General features: G+C 43.1%; 1 protein-coding gene across 1 annotated transcript in view; it reads right to left on the bottom strand.

The window, feature by feature from the left end:
- The window catches only part of UBE4A (ubiquitination factor E4A), a 35,648-nt gene that overhangs the window by 10,533 nt on the left and 3,666 nt on the right, over positions 1-21,449 (bottom strand). The window contains exons 2-15 of the mRNA XM_070079020.1: positions 18,148-18,309; positions 15,979-16,152; positions 15,274-15,386; positions 13,942-14,094; positions 13,304-13,463; positions 12,877-13,079; positions 12,500-12,691; positions 11,291-11,624; positions 8,753-8,873; positions 6,904-7,208; positions 4,843-4,975; positions 3,241-3,428; positions 815-915; positions 607-720 (exon numbers count right to left, since the gene is read on the bottom strand). Coding sequence (XP_069935121.1) covers positions 607-720; positions 815-915; positions 3,241-3,428; positions 4,843-4,975; positions 6,904-7,208; positions 8,753-8,873; positions 11,291-11,624; positions 12,500-12,691; positions 12,877-13,079; positions 13,304-13,463; positions 13,942-14,094; positions 15,274-15,386; positions 15,979-16,152; positions 18,148-18,268 — 2,412 coding nt within the window. The 5' untranslated portion in view covers positions 18,269-18,309. The remainder of the gene's footprint in view (positions 1-606; positions 721-814; positions 916-3,240; positions 3,429-4,842; positions 4,976-6,903; positions 7,209-8,752; positions 8,874-11,290; positions 11,625-12,499; positions 12,692-12,876; positions 13,080-13,303; positions 13,464-13,941; positions 14,095-15,273; positions 15,387-15,978; positions 16,153-18,147; positions 18,310-21,449) is intronic.

Below are 21,449 nucleotides of genomic sequence, written 5' to 3'. Positions count from 1 at the left end.
AACAACAAGCAACAGTGAAAAAATGACGACAATGAATTCTCTCTGAAAGACAAAAATCACCCCCGCTCCAATTAAAAGAAAGCCTCCAAAAACACTGCTTACCAAAAATCAAAGCTCTATCAAATATGCAAGGTGTATGGAAGGAGAACCATAATTATTTAAATCTCAGCGTTCTTGCTGTTGTAGCAAACAACATGTTAAACTTAGTCTAACACCTATGTTTCACAATATAGCTAAGGATTTAGGAAGCAATGTATAGATGAAGAGTAATGATTACTTAAAGCCTTTTTAAGACAAAATAACACAAACCAGATTTTTTTTAAAGTACTAGTGCAAAAATCACAAAGCAATATCCTCTGATTGCCTCTTGTAGTGCTGGCCCGATTATTCCTGTCAGTGCACTTCCTGCCAAAGTTATCCATTCTAGCTCAAGGCCCTTCTCTAACAGAACACTAACAGAGAGCTCTGGAATGCAAGCCTGGAGCTGCACTACTACTAACAGATTTTGGTATTCAAGTACTAGGGGCATAAGGATTGCTTTAGTGTAATCACAAAGATAGAAATATTCATGATGCTTTGATGGTGTGGGTACAGTTCAATCTTTACCTGTATGGCTTCATCCAAAAGGAAGATGGCATCGTTCATTAGTAGGTTAAGAAAGCGAAGGAAAAGTGGGGGATTCATGGCTTCTAAATTCTTAGAGGCATAGTCAGCCAAATCCTGTAAGTTCCAGCCCAAGAGAAAACCATTTCAGTACTGAATCACAACTCACTGGGGCCTATCCGAAGCAACTGGTTTCACCAGAAACTCTCACCTTAATGCTCTCCCGATAGTTATCTGTCCCCCACATGTATCTTAGGATGGGATACATGGGACGGCGATAATTAAACTTCTGTTCAAACTGATGAGGGTCTCCTGGAGAACAAAACATCAGAAAGGTAGTGCTATTAGGGACAGAGTAGAGCCAAGGGCTGTGTGGAGTCCTTTTCTTTCATTGTGAGTGACAAAACCACTGACAAAATTTGCCCTGAGGGGGTCAGGTTAGATGGTAAGGACTAGAAAGGTCAGTCAGTGTGTACAAGTTGCAGTGAGATACAAAGAATAGGTTCTGGTGCTCTATTACCTGGTAAGGTTGTCTGCAGCTAATAATGTGTCATATATCTCAAGACAGCTAGAAAAAGATCCCAAATGTTATCAGCACAAAGAAACAATAAATGTTTGAGGTGATAAATGTGGTAATGATCCTGATTTGATTACTACACAATATACACATGTAGTGAAACTTCACACTGTATTCCATAAATGTGTACAATTACTATATGTCACTATAAATCTGGGAGGAAAAAGTCTGCACTGGGAGTTTCTAAATGCCTAGGGTTGTGGCCCAGTGTTTACTCATCTCCTTACTAGGAACCTGGGGGAAAGTGATGTAAAGAATACTTTACCCAGCAAGGGACAAGGACTGTGGGGAGCAACTCGGACTAGACTAAGTTACTGGAATTAAGACTTATTCTATGCATCTGCTCTCCCACAATATGGCGCTGGGAGAGGAGCAAACAGCTTCTACGCAGCTGCCTCTTGCCAACTTGAGTGATGACCTCCAGGAGCTGATCCTGCTCCTGATTGGAGGAGAGCAGCGTACTCGGCGTGTGGGCAGCCAAGTTGGGATTGGCGGAAGAGGACTATAAAGGAGGAGAGAGACAACATGCACCAAGAACATCTATCTAAGGGGAACATCTATCTGAAGGAACACCTGTGCAGCCCCCGAGAGAGCCGGCCGGCGGTGTGCCGCTCCCCAGTGGAAGTGGGGAAAGTGGCCAGGGGGAACCGCCCTTCCACGGAGGTGGAAGGGATGGTAGCCAACCCGGGAAGAACCAGCAGCAAACCCAGGGAGGGCCGAGCAGACAAAAGAACAGCGCAGGGTCCTGTGTCGTTCCTCCACGAAGAGGGGGAGCGACATAATGGTGCCGTGACTCGGATATGAAGCCTGGGCATGGTTTAGTGTCGTTCCTCCACGAAGAGGGGGAGCGACAAAGGACCAAACTGGTAGGAAAGAAAAAAGGAAGAACAAGTGTCAAGGGAAACAAATGTGTCCACAACCCAATGTGGTGTACTCATCAGACGCTGAATGAGGCCTCCTGAACTGGCCATGGTGGCAGTGAAAGCCACGTGCAGAATGGGATACTAAGTAGTCCTTGCATTCTTCAATATCCAACTGTGTAGCCAAATGGTTCTTGATTACTCTGGAAAAATCAGGCCAGGAGCTAAGAACCTAAGGGTTTTTACACTTCTAAAATATCGAAGGCGTCTACGGCCATACCACCCTGAACGCGCCCGATCTCATCTGAAATACCGAAGGCATCATTAGAGCTCCACAGGACAGGTCACAGAATAAAGGGAGAGTAAAGGACTTGAAGTTAGAACTAGGTTTACATTCTGGCTCTGTGTAATGCAGGTTTCCAGCTTTGTTCAACTTCCACTTTCTGAGAAAACACAGAAACGGTACCACAATACAGTCACACAATGAGATAACTGCCGTGACTTTCTATACAACTTCTATGTGTTATGGACTATTTCACTGAATCATCACCCACTTTACAGATGAGGAAACGAAGGATCTGAGTTGAGAAAGCCAGAATCCAAATATGGAAGGCTGCCAGTAAAATGTTCAATGCTTCTTTAAACGTTAGTTGTACTTATCACTGGGTGGTAAGACATCCCCTTAGAAAGGGTCTCAACCAATTGCCTGGCTTGTCTACTGGCTGAGTTAGGGCACTGTTTGATCAAGCCTAGGGGCTTAGGGCAGAGGGAAACAGAACGCTGTCTGCTGGCATCCTTGCTCTGGATGTCAGACAGCCTAGTCGAGGTAAAGGAATCTCTTCCTCAGCACCACTGGCTCATTATCCATTCTTCTGCAGGTCTAATGACAACCCAGGTTTAACCAGACAACATAATTTGAGTATGATTTAATCAACCCATGTAGTACAGGAGGTAAGCGTTATTTAAGGTGAGAAACAGCTGGTTCTACCACTTATTAGTTGTATGATACAGTTCTATTGGGCACCCAAGTCCTCATATGTAAAATGGGCAAACTTCTCAGAGGGATATGAGGAAAGCCTGGTCTACTGTAGGTACTTAGTAAATGGGGGCTTGACATTTCTCTGGTGTTCAAAAACTGAGCTATGAAACCCCACTGCTATCAACCTCTCGGTTCTGCACCTGGCTGCACGGCTGCTTTACCTGTGAACTCAATGTCCACAAAAACCTTGATCAGCGCTTCTGCAAGTTGGGGTGCATGTGCAAAGTTGCAGAACACACGTTTCCGATGGAACACGCTGGATACCAGGGGGTTTGGGGTCTGGTCCAGATGGGGCATCACTGCTTCCAACACCTCAGCTAGTTTGGCCCTTAGATGGGGATTCTTCATTCTGCAGATAGGGCAAAAAGTGAGGTGAGCAGGTACACTTATCTCCCAAATTTAGGACTCTGATCTTTCCACATGAGGAGCCAAAATATCCTATACCATCGTGACAGGAGAAAACAGGATCCGCTTGTGCAGTTTTGCCATTTTTTGTGGGGTGAGGGGGTGGTGGTGATTCAGGATGTACCATTTAACCCTTGAGATGACAGCTTACAAAGGAAAAGGGTGAGTACTTCAGTCTGTATTTAATGTTTAGCCATTCTGTTCTCTTGTTTATAACAATCCACTATATACTGTTTACTATGATTCTCTGATAGCTTCATCCCGGATAAACTTGCTGTAATTATCTTACATTACCTGCAGTGTACACAATGTTTGTCTAATGAACACTTGTTGACCCATGACTTTCCATCAGGTTTGCTCAGCTCAGTGGAGGACCAGCTTCTATCTACTTCTCACTGACTTGGCCTAGGAAATTGTGGGTCACTCTAGTGTGCAGCAGATCTTCATTAAAAAAAAAAGATTTATTTTTTATTTATTTGAAAGGCAGAGTTACACAGAGGGACGGAAAGGGGGGCAGAGAGAAAGAAAGAGAGAGAAGGAGGTATCTTCCATCCTCTGGTTCACTCCCCAAATGGTCACAATGGCTAGGGTTATGCCAGGCCCAAGCCAGGAGCCCAAAGCTTCTTTTAGGTCTCCCATGTGTAGAAGGGGCCCAAGCACTTGGCCCATCTTTTGCTGCTTTCCCAGGCACATTAACAGGGAGTTGGATTGGAAATGGAGCAACTGGGTCAGCTGCCCACATGGGATACTGGTGTCACAGGCTGCGGCTTAACCTGCGGTACACCATAACGCTGGCTCCTAATCTTCACTTTTATAAATAGTTTCTGCTTCTTTTGGCATACATGCCAAAACAAATAAATAAATAAAATTTTAAAAAATTAAAAAAAATCAGGGAAACAACTCTATAAGTGATAGTTATCTTCCTTTTGGAAAGAACACTAGAAGCTATGAGAAGACTTGAGGTCAGAAATAATACTGACCCAAGTTTCCTGCTCATACAACTCAGAAAAGAGCAAACTTTGTTGTCATACAATTATTATAAGATCATTAGCACCTGGCTGCCACTGGTAAGGTTTCTGGCATTATGGCAACTATTTTAACCAGGGACTAGGAGTGGAATTCCCAGCAGGTACCTTATGCGTAGGTTCAGATTCTCTGTGGGCAAATTCCTTTGCTTATTATGCCTCTCAACAGTGGGATTTTTGGCTACCCATAAGGATGGTCAGGTGATTCATTAATGTTAACGTAACTTCTGAAGGCAACCCCTTATGATTCAGGCTTGTTTATTTCTTGGCATAGAAGTCTCTTGAGCATTTTGCAGCTCTAATAGTGATAGAGCCAGGCTTTCAGCACTTCACCTTTCTATGCTTCCAGTGAAAACGGTGATAAAGTGAAGGACATGCTCCAGGGAATCCGCTGATGTCTCCAAGATGTCATCAGCAAAGCGGCGGAGGAAAATGAGGAAATCACCAAGGTTATCTGCAAAGAATTCTGTAACAGAAAATATTCACTCGAATTAGTCAAACATCTAACAAGACCAAACATTCTAATTCCTTTCTCTCTACTTAATGTTAAAAAACTTCAAATATCTTGTCAGTGCCAGGAATGATGGTAAGTCACACCTTTACACGTAAGTCAATTTCTATTTTTATCAAAGTAAATATATAAACTCTAGTGATACAAAAGGTCATTTTTTTTTTTTTGACAGGCAGAGTGGACAGTGAGAGAGAGAGACAGAGAGAAAGGTCTTCCTTTGCCGTTGGTTCACCCTCCAATGGCCGCCACGGCTGGCGTGCTGCAGCCGGCGCACCGCGCTGATCCGATGGCAGGAGCCAGGAGTCAGGTGCTTTTCCTGGTCTCCCATGGGGTGTAGGGCCCAAGCACCTGGGCCATCCTCCACTGCACTCCCTGGCCACAGCAGAGGGCTGGCCTGGAAGAGGGGCAACCGGGACAGAATCCGGCGCCCCGACCGGGACTAGAACCCGGTGTGCTGGCGCCGCTAGGCGGAGGATTAGCCTAGTGAGCCGTGGCGCCGGCCAAAAGGTCATTAATAGGCTAGTATACCAAGATGTTTTTCATTCTCAGGATTAACTTGGTTGCCATCAATGCTTCAGATGTTTGTAGCTGCACTAATGCATATTTTTACATGAGATGGCCATAGCAGTGAGACACCAGGAGGGCCTCCAGGGATCCCTGCCTCCCAGTATTTGTACCTTTGTGGGCCCTTCTCATACTATTCCAGGGTAGAAGGCATACCAGGAGACAGACAGTGGAACTGGTGGTATGTCATTTCCAAGGTTTTCCTTTTTCTTAAAGATTTATTTACTTGAAAGGCAGAGTTACAGAGAGGAGAGATGGACAGAGAGAGAGAGAGAGAGATCTTCCATCTACTAGTCTACTCCCCAAAAGGCCAAAACAGCCAGGACTGGGCCAGGCCAAAACCAGGAGCCACGTGGGTGCAGGGGCCCAAATACTTGGGCTAGTGACTGCTGCTTTCCAAGGCACCTTAGCAGGCAGCTGGATGGGAAATGGAGTACCCAGGACTCAAACCAGTGCCTATATGTGATGCCAGTGCTGCAGGCCACATCTTTAATCCACTGAGCCACTGCACTGGCCCCATTTCCAAGATTATGTTGTAAAAACTTGTAGCTTGCATTTTGTTCACTCACTCTGGGGTAGGCCAGCTGCCACACACATGTCCAGGAAGAGGGGCTGTTGGTTAATAGCACTAGTAACCGAGGCCTGTGAATAACCACATGACTGGGTTTGGAAGTGGATCCTCTAGCCCGTCATGGCCTCAGATTCCTAGAGTCCTGACTGACAGCTTGGCTGCAACTTCATGAGACTCCAGGTTAGAGTCAAACAGCTGAGGGTGCCTGTATTCCTGACCCACAGATATGGTGTGATGTTTGCTATTTCAAGCTGTTATATTTTGAGGTGACTTGCTACACAGCAATATATGACCAATACAGTGCTTCAGAACACATCAACTGACTCCATGGGAACACCTGCTGGCCCCTCACGGACACAAATATCCACATACAACCTCCCTGCTGGGTTAACGGACAGGTGATATTTTTCCTAATTAAAGCACAGGGGGAGTTAAGACACATTTGCAAGTTGAACAACAGACAATATATTAATTATAGAAATAAATAGTCTAGAAAACCTGAACCACATTTCATCCTTTGAAGACTATTTTCTGTTGTGCACAGCAATGGGGACATAAGGCTGAAGAACAAACCATTAGTCCCCCTCCCCCATATTTTGGCCAGCAGGTATCATCTACAAGTTTGTTTTCCCAAAAACAACTGAATGATAATTAAGGAAGGCTGTTTTGAAGATTAAACTTCCAAAGTGACCTAGTTAACACTCAGATGGCTATAAATAGAAAAGTACTCAAGAGAGAACCTGCTTACCTGGCACATAAGCCAAAGAGTTGTAGCCATCTGGCAAAGGAAAAGTCAGCTCTACAGGCTGTGAGCCCTCGTTGCCTATGGCCAGCTGAACCAACAAAACAGCCATGGACACCTGTAAATTGAGGCAATTTTGCAGCATCTGTGGCTCAGTCATCGCCGTCTTGGTAGAAAGATAGATGGTCATCAGCCGCTCAAACTGATCACGGAGACTGTCAGCAGCAGGGCTAGAGCTTTGCTGGGCATCCCGCCAGGCGACCTGTAGCCGATGCAGGTTTTGGTTGATTTTGACCATCTGATCATGCAACCTGCCCCGAAGAAAGCAAACAACATTGGGTCAGGGGGGCTCATACGGAACAGTCTAGTAAAGTCCATCCCAGAAAAACAAATCTTCCTTTACTTATTTTGGCATTCTCTGTGATGATACAGTGGGCAGCAGAGGGCACACACAGAAGTTTTAGACAGGACAGAGGCAGGGTGCACAGCACTGGGAAAATGCTACAGTCAACATAATTGAAGCTAATTACAAACAGCAGCCTTTAGCTGAAACGCACCATCCAACAAACAGCTGAGCAGGGTGTACAGTGGCCGTTATTAAGCAAAGTACAAGAAGCCCGGCAGGACAGCTTTACCCCACACAAGTGTGATGATCATACTTTGATGGGATTACATGGATGACCTGTCTATGATTAACAGACCATTAAGCTGGTGAAAAGAGACTTTATTTATTATATATATATTTTTTGAACTTTCGATTAGCAAGACAATTAAACCAGTGACCACTGGGATGCAAGCTAAGTGCAGTTTCCAGCTTTCTGTTGTTCAATATAAAATTGAATTATTCTTCATAAAAAGTCATTCGAATATTCTTTACTGAAAAAAACGGCCCCATAATTCCAAGTTATAGATAATTGTTTCCATGTATACAGTTCAAAATCATCTCCTTTGGCCCTGTGGATACTGTCTAGTGCTAGTTAGTTGAGAAACTAGATGATATTCATTTTTGTTTTTAAATCCAGATAACTGAGCAGGTTAAGAGCATGGTGAACTTTTATCATTTTATTTATAATGTCAAGGGGTAAAAAATCCTCTAATAAAGACATAATTTTATCATTTCCCACTAATTTGTTAAATTGAGGATTTTGAAAAATGCTCTATGTCATTAAGTATCCTGAGAAGACAATAAAAATTTCTAACCCTAATACTTATTCCTGTAGACTGTAACTGACTAAACTGCTACTTTTCCCCACTTATTTATATTTATAGCTATAATCAGCTAAAGCAGAAAAAAAATATTGTAGGAGGACATGGGGCTATCCAGAACCAGAACCATTTTTTTGGAACCATACACTCTAGTTCTCAAACCTACACCCTCCTTAAATCCCCTTTATTTTAATCATAGGTCTTTTATGGTCCTATTATTCTCATCAGAATCTCTTATAAATATTTTCTTAATTTTTTTCCAGCTTTGTCTCTATATTATAGAGCTTGCTTTTTTTTTCCCATCCAGAGTAGTGAGTAATAAAAATCCAAAAGCAAAAAGTTAAATGTAAAATGAAAAAAATTTCACTTTCCCAGATGACAATAGGAATCAAAAACTTGCAAATGTAGAGAAAAACATTAGTGTATCTTTTAATTTTAAAAAGTTAAACAGATAAAAAATTCAAAACAAATTTAAGTAATCTGGACAAAACTCATTCATGTAAACACAAATAAATACATATAATGCCTTTTTTATACGAGGTTCTAATGGGAGCCTTTAGCATAAAGTGAGATTATATCTCTAAGACTCACTTTCAAACTCTGGTTATCAATACAACTAGTTCTTTCCTAATGACATCAGGGGAGTTACCTGTGAAATCCCAAGTACAAGGTGTATTCTGTCAGGGCAAGGTTCTCTGTCACAAGGTTGTAGTTCTGGGGAAACTTTGGTTCCTGCACAGCTGGGATCAAACAGGTTTCTTTGTCCAAACCTCAAAAAGTTAAAAGGAACAGTAAAGGGCTTGCCATAGACATCTCTCTGTCTGTAGTCTCCTCCTCCTTTTGTTCAGCTTCCAAACTAATACCACTATCAGTGATCTCTTTTTAAAGACAAATCTTTTTTTTTTTAATTTTTTAAGATTTATTTATTTATTTGAAAGGCAGAGTTACAGAGACAGAAGTACAAAGAGAGAGAGAGAGGTTTTCCATCTGCTGGTTCACTCCCCAGATGGCCACAACGGCCAGAGCTGGGCTGATCCAATCCGAAGCCAGGAGCCAAGGACTTCTTCCAGGTCTCCCACGTGGGTGCAGGGGCCCAAGCACTTGTGCTGTCTTCCACTGCTTTCCCAGGCCATAGCAGAGAGCTGGATCAGAAGTGGAGCACCCAGCACTCGAAACAGCAGCGGTTTTACCTGCTACACCACAGTGTCAACCCCTTAAAAACAAATCTTGACACACTACTTTCTTGTCTGAAAACATCTGTCTACAGAAATAGCTAAATTTCTTTTTCTTGTCCATGAAATCACCAAACTTGATAAATATAATGGGGGCCAGTGCTGTGGTGCAGTGGGTTAATCCTCCACCTGTGGCACTGACATCTCAGATGGGCGCCAGTTCAAATCCTGGCTGCTCCACTTCCAATTCCGCTCTCTGCTATGGCCTGGGAAAGCAGTGGAAGATGGTCCAAGTTCTTGGTCCCCTACACCTGCATGGGAGACCCAGAAGATGCTCTTGGTTCCTGGCTTCAGGTTGGTGTAATTCCAGCTTTTGCAACCATTTGAGGAGTGAACCAGAGGTTGAAAGACCTTTCTTTTTGTCTCTCCCTCTCTCTGTAACTCTACCTCCCAAATAAATAAAATCTTACAAAAAAAAATTAGAAAAAGAACATAATGTTGCAGTTTTTCAAGTGAAAGGCAACGGACTGTTTGTATTTATTCTGTGCTTTTCTGCATTTACAATTATTTGCTTTTGATCCAGTTATCACTTTTATACTTAGAAGAGCTACAGGGGCCAGTGTTGTGGTACAGTGGGCTAAGCCATTGCTTGCAATGCTGTAATCCCATATTGTAGTGCTGGTTCAAGTCCTGGCTGCTCTGCTTCAGATCTAGCTCCCTGCTAATATTATGGGAAAACAGCAGAGGATGGCCCAGGTACTTGGGCTGCTGCCACCCATGTGGGAGATGTAGATGGAGTTCCGGGTTTCTGCTCTTGGCCTGGCTTATCCCAGACTGTTGTGGCCATTTGAGGAGTGAACCAGCAGATGGAAGATCTCTCTCCCTCTGTCACTTTGTATTCCAAATAAATCTTTTTTAAAAAATTTTATAAAACTCGAAGGAAATACATCCAATTTTTTAAAAAAAGTGATTTACTATGAGTGGTAGGTTCAAGAATCATTTAATTCCTCTTTACTACTTTGCATTTGTCACATTTTCTCCAATCTGACTCCAGTCTTCCTTTCCAGAACCCCTTCCTCCATTTCCCACCTCCCAACCACGACCTGCTTCCCGCTCTACTCACACTGAGATTCTGAGTATTCCTCAGTCAAGGTTTTCCATAATCTTGTACCTCTTTGCTGTTACTCCCTCTCTATAAAGAGGTTCTCTCGCTGCTTTGCCCGGTAAAACCTAACTCATTTTTCAAGGTTCAGCTATGAAACATTTAACTTTGTGCAGAACTCTTCACTCCCCTCTCTGTCTGCTCAGTTAGCCCCAAGCCACATTACAATAATCTGCTAATATATCCGCCTTCTTCTGGAGCCTCTGAATTAAAAAAGCCTAGTGACTCTGCTTTATTCATTTTTATAAAAAAAATCAGTGAGTGAACGAATGAACGAATACACAGCCACCAAACCTGGAAGTCTGACTGAAGCACAAACAGTGAAAGGCTATCAGTTGGCTGGCGCCGCGGCTCACTAGGCTAATCCTCCGCCTTGTGGCGCCCGCACACCGGGTTCTAGTCCCGGTCAGGGCGCCTGATTCTGTCCTGGTTGCCCCTCTTCCAGGCCAGCTCTCTGCTGTGGCCAGGGAGTGCAGTGGAGGATGGCCCAAGTGCTTGGGCCCTACACCCCATGGGAGACCAGGAAAAGCACCTGGCTCCTGCCATCGGATCAGCGCGGTGCGCCAGCCGCAGCACGCCAGCCGTGGCGGCCATTGGAGGGTGAACCAATGGCAAAGGAAGACTTTTCTCTCTGTCTCTCTCTCACTGTCCACTCTGCCTGTCAAAAAAAAAAAAAAAAAAAAAAAAGGCTAGCAGTTACTGTTTTTTAAAGTCTTAAACATTTTTTAAAGGTCCTTCTTTCTGTCTCATCTTTTTTGGAAAAGCTGCACTCTGAAAAAAAGAGAAGGGGGTGAACGCCTTCCATCACACACAGATACACACACACTGAGAGGCCCGGCCCCCACCTTCCTACCTCTCATGTGTACATTTTTAATTCTTCGTTCTTCGTCATTCAACTCCTTGAGGGCACAGTAAGTGGGGTTGAAGGTGAGGAGCCGAGAGGATCTGGGTCTGCAGAAAGGCTGGCACAGCTTCAGGAGGGCAGCGCCCAGGTTCAGAAAGAAGGCATCCGAGGCATGCATTTGGAGGAAGATCTCTGGCATCTGATTGGCCCAAATCTTGGTGCGGCCTGCATTTGCATGCAAACAGTTTCCGAGCCAGGACAAGATACAGTGTTTGGTTTCTGGAGAGAGCTGGAGTAAGTTCTTCAGCATCTGGTAGATCTTTTCATGGAACTGAGCCATGAACTGTTTAACCAGAAAACACAACCACAGAACATTCCAGTTTCACAATCCTAATATTTTTTACTTCTAAACCTTAGCAACTGGCAGTTTCTAGTTTCTAAAAATATACTAATTCTAGTCTTTCTCTTCAGTGTCCCTATCCCTAAGGCTCTCTTTTTGATTTCTAAAAAATACATTTCTGGGCACTTAGGAGACATTTTTTGATCAGCTGCCAAAATGCAGGCAGCATTTCCGAGTTTTAGAGCATTGGTTAGCAAACTTCTGCAAAGTGCTAGATGATACCTATTTTTGGCTTTGCTTATTATAAGTCTCTGAAGCAATTATTCAACTCTGCCATTGTATAAAATCAAGCCATAACCAATACATGTATAAATGGACATAGCAATATTCAATCATAGGCTATTTTCAAAAACAGGAGGCAGGCCACTGCTATAGTCTGCCATCACCTGCTTTAGAGAGCTGTGCTTAAATGAGAGATTGAAACCACCCTTGCTTGAACCATTGGTCAGCCATCTACTTATTATAATTTATGCTAAGAAGCCCAAATAAAGAGGGCATGGATAAAAGAGAGGGGGTAAAACACTGGGTTCATAAGCAGGAGTTCAAAGACTCCAGGAGCTAAAGTTAGGAGCCACAGCTCAGTGGGAACAATGAGGGTGATGGGAAGTGGCTGTGCTGATTCCTACCCTACACAAAGGTCTACCCTCCGCTCTTAGCATATGCTAAAGAGGCTCATTTCTTCATAGGATTATACTAAAAGCCAACCACATCCATTTGCTTTCCCAAAGAGGCTCAAGCAGCCTTATCTGTACCTGGTTCCTGAGGAAATTATTTAATCTAAGCTCAGGGGGCTAGGATACCCCAGTAAACAGTTCCACCTGATGGATGTTGGCCTCCTGGACTTTGATCTCCTGAGGACTGGACCGGGATGGATTCAGGAAGTAGCCATGATTTTCTACCACACCTGGAGTCTTTAATAAGCAGGAAATATTCAGAATTACTCCTAGCAAGGTCTTCTGGTACATCTGCCCATTGCTAGGGTCCTTGGGCTGAATGTATTCTACAAAAACCTGTAGAAGACAAATCCTACTTATTTATCTGTGTGGTGTGATAAAGGCGAAGGCATCAGAGTTAAGATGATACAACAACAATTCTTTCTCATATGCCATAGGTAGTATCACAGCGTCTTCGGGTTAGGAAACATAATGTGTTAAATCTCTAGCACAACTGAATCTGTAACACCTTTCAGACCCACCTTTGCCATGTCCTTTTGCCTGGTGAAATAGAGAAGAATATCCAGGTATGCATACAATAGGATCTGGCAGAGCTCCAGATCTTTGATTCGACCCAATAAAATATCAAACACTGGAATCATGACCTCTGGAAATGTTCGAACTTCTTCATCCAGTATCAAGGCTTGAATGACCTCCTCTAGAAACTCAGTTACATCTTCAAAATCTAACAGAAGACAAATGAGAGAGAAAGGAGGCCACTGGGATTTTTAAATGCCTGTATACTCTTCTGATGCATTTGATAATTCTCTTAGTATTTAATCCCAAGGCTGAAAGTGCGAGCCTTACGTTAGACCAGCACCATAATGACTCTGAGACTTTCTAATGTAAGTAAAGGAATTTAAAGTCTGGAAATCAAAATGTAGAAGCTCACACATCTTATCTACTCACGGGCTCCTTGGATGGCTTCCAACATCAACTCTACCAGCTGCTCATGGATGTTTTGGTCAACATAGATCTCTGGGGTAAGGAGAATTGTCCGAGTATTAGACACAGTGAGGTTCCTGCACTGCACTGCAAAAGGTAGCAAGTTCTCTGGGACTTTGGTAATCTGCAACAGCACAAGAAAGAGAGGAAAGAGTCTAGCTCTGCGACCTAGAGCAAGGGCAGACACAGTGTACACTGTGTTCCAAACAATATCAGTTTCCTGTGGAACCTTCAAAATCCATGAGGTTCATTCTTTTGTTTAAGGAATTAAGAATTTATCCAATCCTGAAATTGTCAAGCTTAGCCTACTCTAATATTTATACCCCAATGGAAATGAATTTATTGGGCTTTTTGTTTTTTTAAAGGTGTGATTTCTAAAGAGGTTTTAGAGAAAATAGGAGACACTGGTTAACTGAAGAGAGGGGTGACTCCAAGCCACAGAAAGATGACTAAGGCCTTAGAAGACAAACTGAAAGTGCTTGTAATATCCAGTTCCAGATAGACTATGATGAATATAAATTGCTGTAAAGGCCAACTCGGGCTTACGTACTGAAGTCATATCCAAGAGGATAATATAATATCCTATGGGATTATTCCTTTACCTCCTCCTTGGCTCTTTGGAAGCAAGAATACAGGTAACAAAATATGTGCCTCTCCCCTGCATCGCGATCAGCAGAGAGATTTAACGTTGTGGAAGAAGTCATGTTAATCAAGTGGTTCCCTGGATCTTGAAGTAACAGGCGAGCAAAGATGGCCTATTAAGAAAAGCAAACAGAAATACTAAATCACTGCAAAGTCAATCTTAGATCACTGGATGTCACACATCATTTTGACACAGGTTATTACAAGAATCAGAGACTTGGATGTAGAGTGAAGGGGAAAACAATGAACCAACATTTCATTACTTTAGAAAACATTATACATAGGGGCCGGTGCCGTGGCGTAGCAAGTAAAGCCGCTGCCTGCAGTGCCGGCATCCCATATGGGTGCCAGTTCGAGTTCCGGCTGCTCCACTTCCGATTCAGCTCTCTGCCATGGCCTGGGAAAGCAGTAGAAGATGGCTCAAGTCCTTGGGCCCCTGCACCTGCATGGGAGACCTGGAAGAAGCTCCTGGCTCCTGGATTTAGATTGGTGCAGCTCCAGCCGTTGCGGCCAACGGGGGGAGAGAACCAGCAGATGGAAGACCTCTCTCTCTGGGTAACTTTGACTTTCAAATAAATAAATAAATCTTAAAAAAAAAAAAAAAAGGCTATTTGTTGAAAGGTATTGAGAATCAATAATTAAACCTGTATGTAAAAATCTATTCTGTGGGATTGCTGACCTCACTCAGACTTTAAGATACTTTTAAGCTTTATTTTTAAATTTTTATTTATTTACAAGGAAGAGTGACAGAGACAGACACACACAGATCACTCTTCAAACTGCTGGTTCCTTACAGATACTTCAAATGTGCAAAGTTAGACTGCAAGTTGTTAAGTGTTTTCCCTACCCAACTTTTACTCCTCTGGTAGTAATGACGCACCTGCAAGGTACGATGCACTGCTGTGATTTTTGAAAGGATATAAAGACAAAAAATGAGATAGGCCTTGCCCTAAAGAACTTCAAGAATGTAAAAGGGGAGATGAGACAGGTACATAAAAAGCTGTTACATGAGACAGAAAGTCACAATTCCCTTTAGAGATTACTCTAGGATCTTGGAGGAGGGAGTAACAACTCCTATGTACAAGGCTTTGTAAATAAGATGGCATTATAACTGATTTTTAAAAGATGGGTAACTCTGGAAATGTGGTAGATGAGAAGACCCCAAAAGAGGAATACCATACACGTTGTAAGGGAAAGAGGTAAGCAGGATCTCAGCTGGAGAAGGGTGAGCAGAGCTCAGCAGCAGGGCTCATTTTTGCTGAGGGCACACACTAGGAACAGAAGAACAGTACCTGCTCAACATTGCTCATATCAAGCCAATCTTGATCTTCCAGTTCTACTGCCATTTCTTCCAAATACACACAACGGCTGGGGATACCATTCCCACTTTTCAAGCTTGGATCACCTGGGAAATGATTATAATCTGATAGGTTAAGGATAATGTTCCTGTTTATATTATATAGACAACTGATCTTACATAGACACCAGCACTTTTCCTGAACTCCAAGTTTGACTCAGGAGTGATCCTGATATACAAAGTAGTATGTCAAGATTTAAATCTTTTTCTTCCAGTCACAGAGCATGGGCTTTGTTATAAACCTGACATCATAACATTTAAAGAGCAAATCCCAGACATTAGTTCTAACTTTGGGATTTAACTACAGATAGGGCACACAGGGAAAACACTGATATCTCTCAAGGCTTCCATCTGAGAAAAACTGGATTTGATACCATTCCCATTTCCCTTTCAGGTAGTAAAGCTGAGTGGCTATATGGCCCAGTTAGTATCAAAATGGGGACAAAAGTTAGACCTGTGTTTAAACATCATTTGTGGGTCACAGCCAAAGTTTCACTGAAATATAAACCCTGTATTCCAGGGGGCACAGTGGGTTTGTCTGACCATCAGATGCAACATATTTCTAAGAACAAGTCTCTGGTGCACGCCCAAGTAGGAAAGGTAGAATAATGACCAGGTTGGCCACAAGTCTTTAACTCACTGTTGTCCAGAGTAATGAGGAAGATTCTTTGGATCATGTGATTGATGTTGAGTTGCTCACATATTTCCTGTTGTGATCGGAATGAGCGACTAATCTCGGCCACAGAGTAATCAAATTCATCCAGGCTCTCTGACACACTATTATCCGAGTCATCTGGGCTAGCTGGGAGTTCATCTGCCAGAACAAGTACACTGTTCAATGTCACATCCTTCTCTTTAAGAAACCAATTTACTACCCAAAGTGATAAACGTAACCAAGAGGAGGGTAATTTTACTGTGGAACAAGTCAATCATCTAACCAGTAAATATCTTAAGTCTGGCAAGTTAAGTGTTTGATTCTAAAATCCACAGCTATAATCTCATCACATTTTACACGGGGCAAGTTTTATTACTTCTACTCATAACTGTGTTCCATACTGCCAAAAATAGAAACGTTATCTTCCCAACAGAATGCTTGTAAACAAAGAATTACCTAACAGGTCAAAATGCCTGGCTTTCTCCTGGAGGAGACATTTGTTTTAATAATTCCAAACTGTTCAGGGAAGTGCAGTGCAGAAAGTCTCCGCTGAACCAGTTCCCTGCAGTTCCCTGCCACCCAGAAGGAAGAGCTGCCTCAGTGTGGTGAGCTTAGTACCAAGTAAAGCTCAATACAGGAGGCCAAAGGTTTCAACAGAGTGCTAACTGCTAATGGCAAACAGGTTGGACCTGGTGGCGTGATAAACTCCGTGTAAACAAGCTACGATGACGAGGTGCCAAAATAGTAACAGCAGAGCAGTGCCGGCCTTGTTCCCACTGCCTGCAGTGCTCCCGAGTCCAGCCAGCCTTATGTCTGTTTACAGCCAGCTAAAAAGTCAGCATTGTGTTGATTTTTTCTTTGCTTTATCCATCACCCTAACACACATCCGTCTTGCCTTTATCTCCTTTTTGTTTAATCTTAATCAAAAGAAAGGCCACATCTCATCTATGCATCTGAACTTAAAAAAAAAAAAAAACAACAAAATAAAGAGAAAATGTAAACACTTTTCTATTTCTCAAAGAAAAACTATTCTTCCTTTTGGAAATAGGAGAAGGCATGCAATTTTTAGTTTGAAAGACTGTGAACACTGGGGCCAGCATTGTGGTATAGCAGGTAAAGCCACTGCTTGCAGTGCTGGCTTTCCACATGTGCACCAGTTCAAGTCCCGGCTGCTCCACTTCTGATCCAGTGCCCTGCTAATGCACCTGGGAAAGCAATGGAAGATGATCTAAGTGCTTGGGTCCCTGCACCCTTGTGGGAGACCTAGATGGAGCTCCTGGCACCTGGCTTCAGCCTGGCCTAGCCCCTGCCTTTATCACCATTTGGATAGTAAATCAGCAGACAGAAGCTCTCTCTCTAACTCTGCCTTTCAAATAAATAAATACATCAAGAAACAAAGAAACAAAGAAAGAAAGAAAGAAAGAAAGAAAGAGAGAGAGAAAAGGAAAGAAAAGGAAAGACTGTTAATGTTCTCAGGAGTCTAGCATGTCTGAGGAACCCCACCAAGTTCTTCTAGGCCATATGTTTCCTGATTGGAGGAAGCTGGACTTGATCTTAACTTTGTTTCCACATAAAGACAAACATTTTTCTGATTAGTGAGATATTCAGATTTTTTTTCACATTAAGGCTAAAGGTCAGATTTTCCCAGGGGTCGGTTCTAACAGCAGTAGGCTATAAAAGAGGCCACTGAGAAGCACTTTACTGGAGAGGGCCTTTTAAACTCTGAGCTTAGGAACAAATCTCATTTATCCACAATCTTCCTTTTACACTTGCTTTCTATAGCTGCATATGACTTGCTTTCCAAACTTTCACTTACTTCGTCAGTTTACTATGTTAAAAATATGTACGTAAATAGCTTTAACACAGTGATTTTTTTCTTTTTAAAAATAAAACAGCACGGCAGCTTTGAGATCACAATAGACACCCATTCCTATGGAACCACCTATTTTCCAGTTTCTTTATACGCAGGAGGTGTGGAGGCTAAGGGAGAATCCCAAAACAAAAACCAACAAAAACAACTTCTGCCCTAAATAAACACAAACAATTTCTGCCTCAAACTTAAATTCCAATTGCAATTAAAGGACCCAGGGAATACTTAATTGGGAAGACCCCATTCTAGGTCAGCTCATTCACGCGACTGGCTCCTTCACTTACCAGATTGCTGCTTCAGCTGCTCTTTTTGGATTGCTGCAAACTGCTTGGCATCAGCCAGGGAGCCAAAAAGAGCAGCAAAGGGGTTACTTGAGATGTTGTTGTTATTCTCCTGGTCTGTCATTTCACTTTAAGTTATCCTCCATCCAGACCTAGGGGGAGGGGCTGTACAAGGGACAGGTATCAGACAGAGAAGGGCAGATAACAGAACAGTTGTAAGACCCTCACAGCAATTCCTTTTCCCACTTCTCAGATATAATACATTTCAAAAGGCGTTGGGTTAAGAATTTGCAAATTTCTGTTCCAAAACACAATACTATTTTGGCAAAATCAATATAAACCCATCAAGTGGACATAATGGCCTAATCTGGGGACAGTGAAACACCAAAAAGCCTACAAAGAGCATTCAGTTGAAATGTATTTATCGGTAGTCAAGTTCTTACTTCAACATTTTCTACTGCTATTCCTTCAGAAAAGGCTAAGCATAAAGAAGTCAGAGATCTCATCTGCTAAGTCTCGAGGCCGGCAGGCTAGTTTTCATTCACTATGGGAAAGAAAACGTGGCACCTGCTCAGACTCCTATGATCTAGGGTTGGAACTGAGACTTCCCTCAGCTACATACAAAATAAACATAACTCCATAGCTTAGGGTTAGAACAGCAAATCATGACCAGAACTAGACTAGCTGTATGTTGTATATCTTTAATATATGTTCAGCAATCTTTCTCTATTTGTAGGCTTAAAACTACTGACATTTCTTGAACTGAGAACTAAGTGGCTTTTGTATAATTCTATATCTAAGTTTCACTGCTTATCTGATTTTTTTCATTACAAAAACTGAATAAACATAAAAATTGTCAGGTTTACAGTGTAACATAAAATAAATACCTCAAAGGTATTTGGTGGAGCTGACTGAGCCTGCGTATGCACTCCTGTGGCTACACTTCGTTTTTCAAAGCCAAGCAGACGTAAGAGTTACAATAGGATGAGCAGAGTCCCCTGAAAGGCTGTCTCCCATTTCTGAGATTTTTAAGGCCACTGCATAAAAGCAGACCCCAGAAAAATGTGGGAAGAGACACAGGGTATAAATAATCCACTTACAGGATGTTGAACTGCTACAAGAACAAAGGCCTTAGAAAGAGCAGGGGTAGAGACACAAGGGAAGGTGAAAAAAAAAAATCTACCTTAAAATCTACCTTAGTATATTGAGGTAAGCTTCCTTACAGAATGACATTAACACAAGCTAGCGCCAAGCTGGGAAAGTTACAGGAAGAGACAGTAACACTTCTCAATAATCTGAGCTTCTTCCACCAGTTATTTCACATTCCTCTGCTATGTCTTCTGGTTAAGTATTAATGGCTAAGGGCCAGCGTTGTGGCCTAGTGGGTAAAGCTGCCGCTTGTGATGCCGGCATCCCGTACGGTTGCTGGTTCCAGTCCCGGCTGCTCCACTTCTGCTCCAGCTACCTGCTGATGCACTTCTGAGGGCAGTGGAGGATGGTCCAATTCCTTGGGCCTCTATACCCATGTGGGAGACCCAGATGGAGTTCCAGGTTCCTGTCTTTGGCATGGCCCAGCCCTGGCCATTGTGGTCAATGGAGAATGAACCAGCAGATGGAAGATCACTCTCTCTGTCTCTCCCCCTGCCTAGTAACTGTGCCTTTCAAATAAATAACATAAATCTTTAAAAAAAATAGTTAATGATTAGGGGCCTGCTTTGTGGTGTAGTGGGTAAAGCTGTCGCCTGTGACACTAGCATCTTATTCAGGTGCCAGTTCGAGTCCTGGCTGCTGCACTTCTTTTTTAAATATTTATTTATTTTTATTTGAAGGTCAGACACAGAGAGAGAAGGAGAGGCGGACAGGTGGAGAAGCAGAGAGGCAGAGAGAGAGAGAGAAAAGAAAGTCTTCCATTCGTTGGTTTACTCCCCAATTGGCCTCAATGGCCAGAGCTGAGCTGATCTGAAGCAGAAGCCAGGAGCCAGAAGCCAGGAGCCAGGAGCTTCTTCCGGGTCTCCCACATGGGTGCAGGGGCACTAGCACTTGGGTCATCTTACTGCTTTCCCAGGCCATAGCAGAGAGCTGGATTGGAAGTAGAGCAGCCGGGACACGAACCAGCACCCATATGGTATGCCAGCACTGCAGGCGGTGGATTTACCTGCTATACCACAGTGCCGGCCCCTGCTCAACTTCTGATCCAGCTCTCTGCTAATGTGCCTGAGAAAGCAGTGGAAGATGGCTCAAGTGTCTGGACCTCTGCCATCCATGTGGAGGAGCTGGAAGAAGCTCCTGGCTCCTGGCTTTGGACTGACCCGGCTCGGGGTGTTGAGTTGGGGAGTGAACCAGTGGATGGAAGATCTCTCTGTCTCTCATCCGCTTCTGTGTAACTCTGCACATCAAATAAATAAAAGTAAATTCTGAAAAAGTTAATGGCTAATTAGTTCTAATGACTTATACAGACAGTATAGTCTCTCAGTGTAAGTCTTTACTGCTTCAAGAAATAGAATTCCTTTTAGAAATTTTTCTTTTTTTTTTTTTTTGTTTTATCTTAAAGGTATGCATGCACACACACAAAGAGTGACAGAGAGGGAGAGATAGAGAGGGAGAGAGAGAGAGATTGATCTTCCATCCGTATTGGTTCACTCTTCAAATACATATAATATACAGGGCTGAGCAAGGAGCCTAGAAGGCCATGCAGCTCTCCCATGTGGATGGCAGGGACCCAAGTACTTGAGCCAACATCTGTAGCTTCCCAGGGTGCCATTGTTAGAAAGCTGGATCCCTTGTGGAGTAGCTGGGACTTGAACTTGAACCAAACACTCCAATATGGGATGGGGCATCTGTGGATGGCTTAACTGCTGTACCAAAGGCCCACTATAGGTTTTATTTTTTATTTTTTCTTTTTATTAAAGATGTATTTTATTTATTTGAAAGACAGAGTTACAGAAGATGGGGGGGAGAGGGAGAGGGAGAAAGAGAGGTCTTCCATCTGCTGGTTCATTCCCCAAATGGCTGCGATGGTCAGAGCTGAGCAGATACCAAGCCAGGAGCCAGGAGCTTCTTCTGAGTTTCCTACATGGGTGCAGGGGCCCAAGCACTTGGACCATTTTCCACTGCTTTCGCAGGTGCATTAGCAGGGAGCTGGATCAGAAGTGGAGCAGCAGGGACTTGAACTAGTGCCAATATGGGATGCTGGTGCTGCAGGCTAGGGTTTTGTCCCATTGCACCACAGCACCAGCCCCAGGAATTAGACTCTTAGATGGTGCTCTATCCATTTTATTTTTTGCCCTGTATGACATGTCTCCAAA

Source organism: Oryctolagus cuniculus, chromosome 1 (genome assembly GCF_964237555.1).
Source record: "Oryctolagus cuniculus chromosome 1, mOryCun1.1, whole genome shotgun sequence".
Classification (NCBI taxonomy): Eukaryota; Metazoa; Chordata; class Mammalia; order Lagomorpha; family Leporidae; genus Oryctolagus; species Oryctolagus cuniculus.
This window is presented reverse-complemented; position numbering and strand designations above follow the sequence as displayed.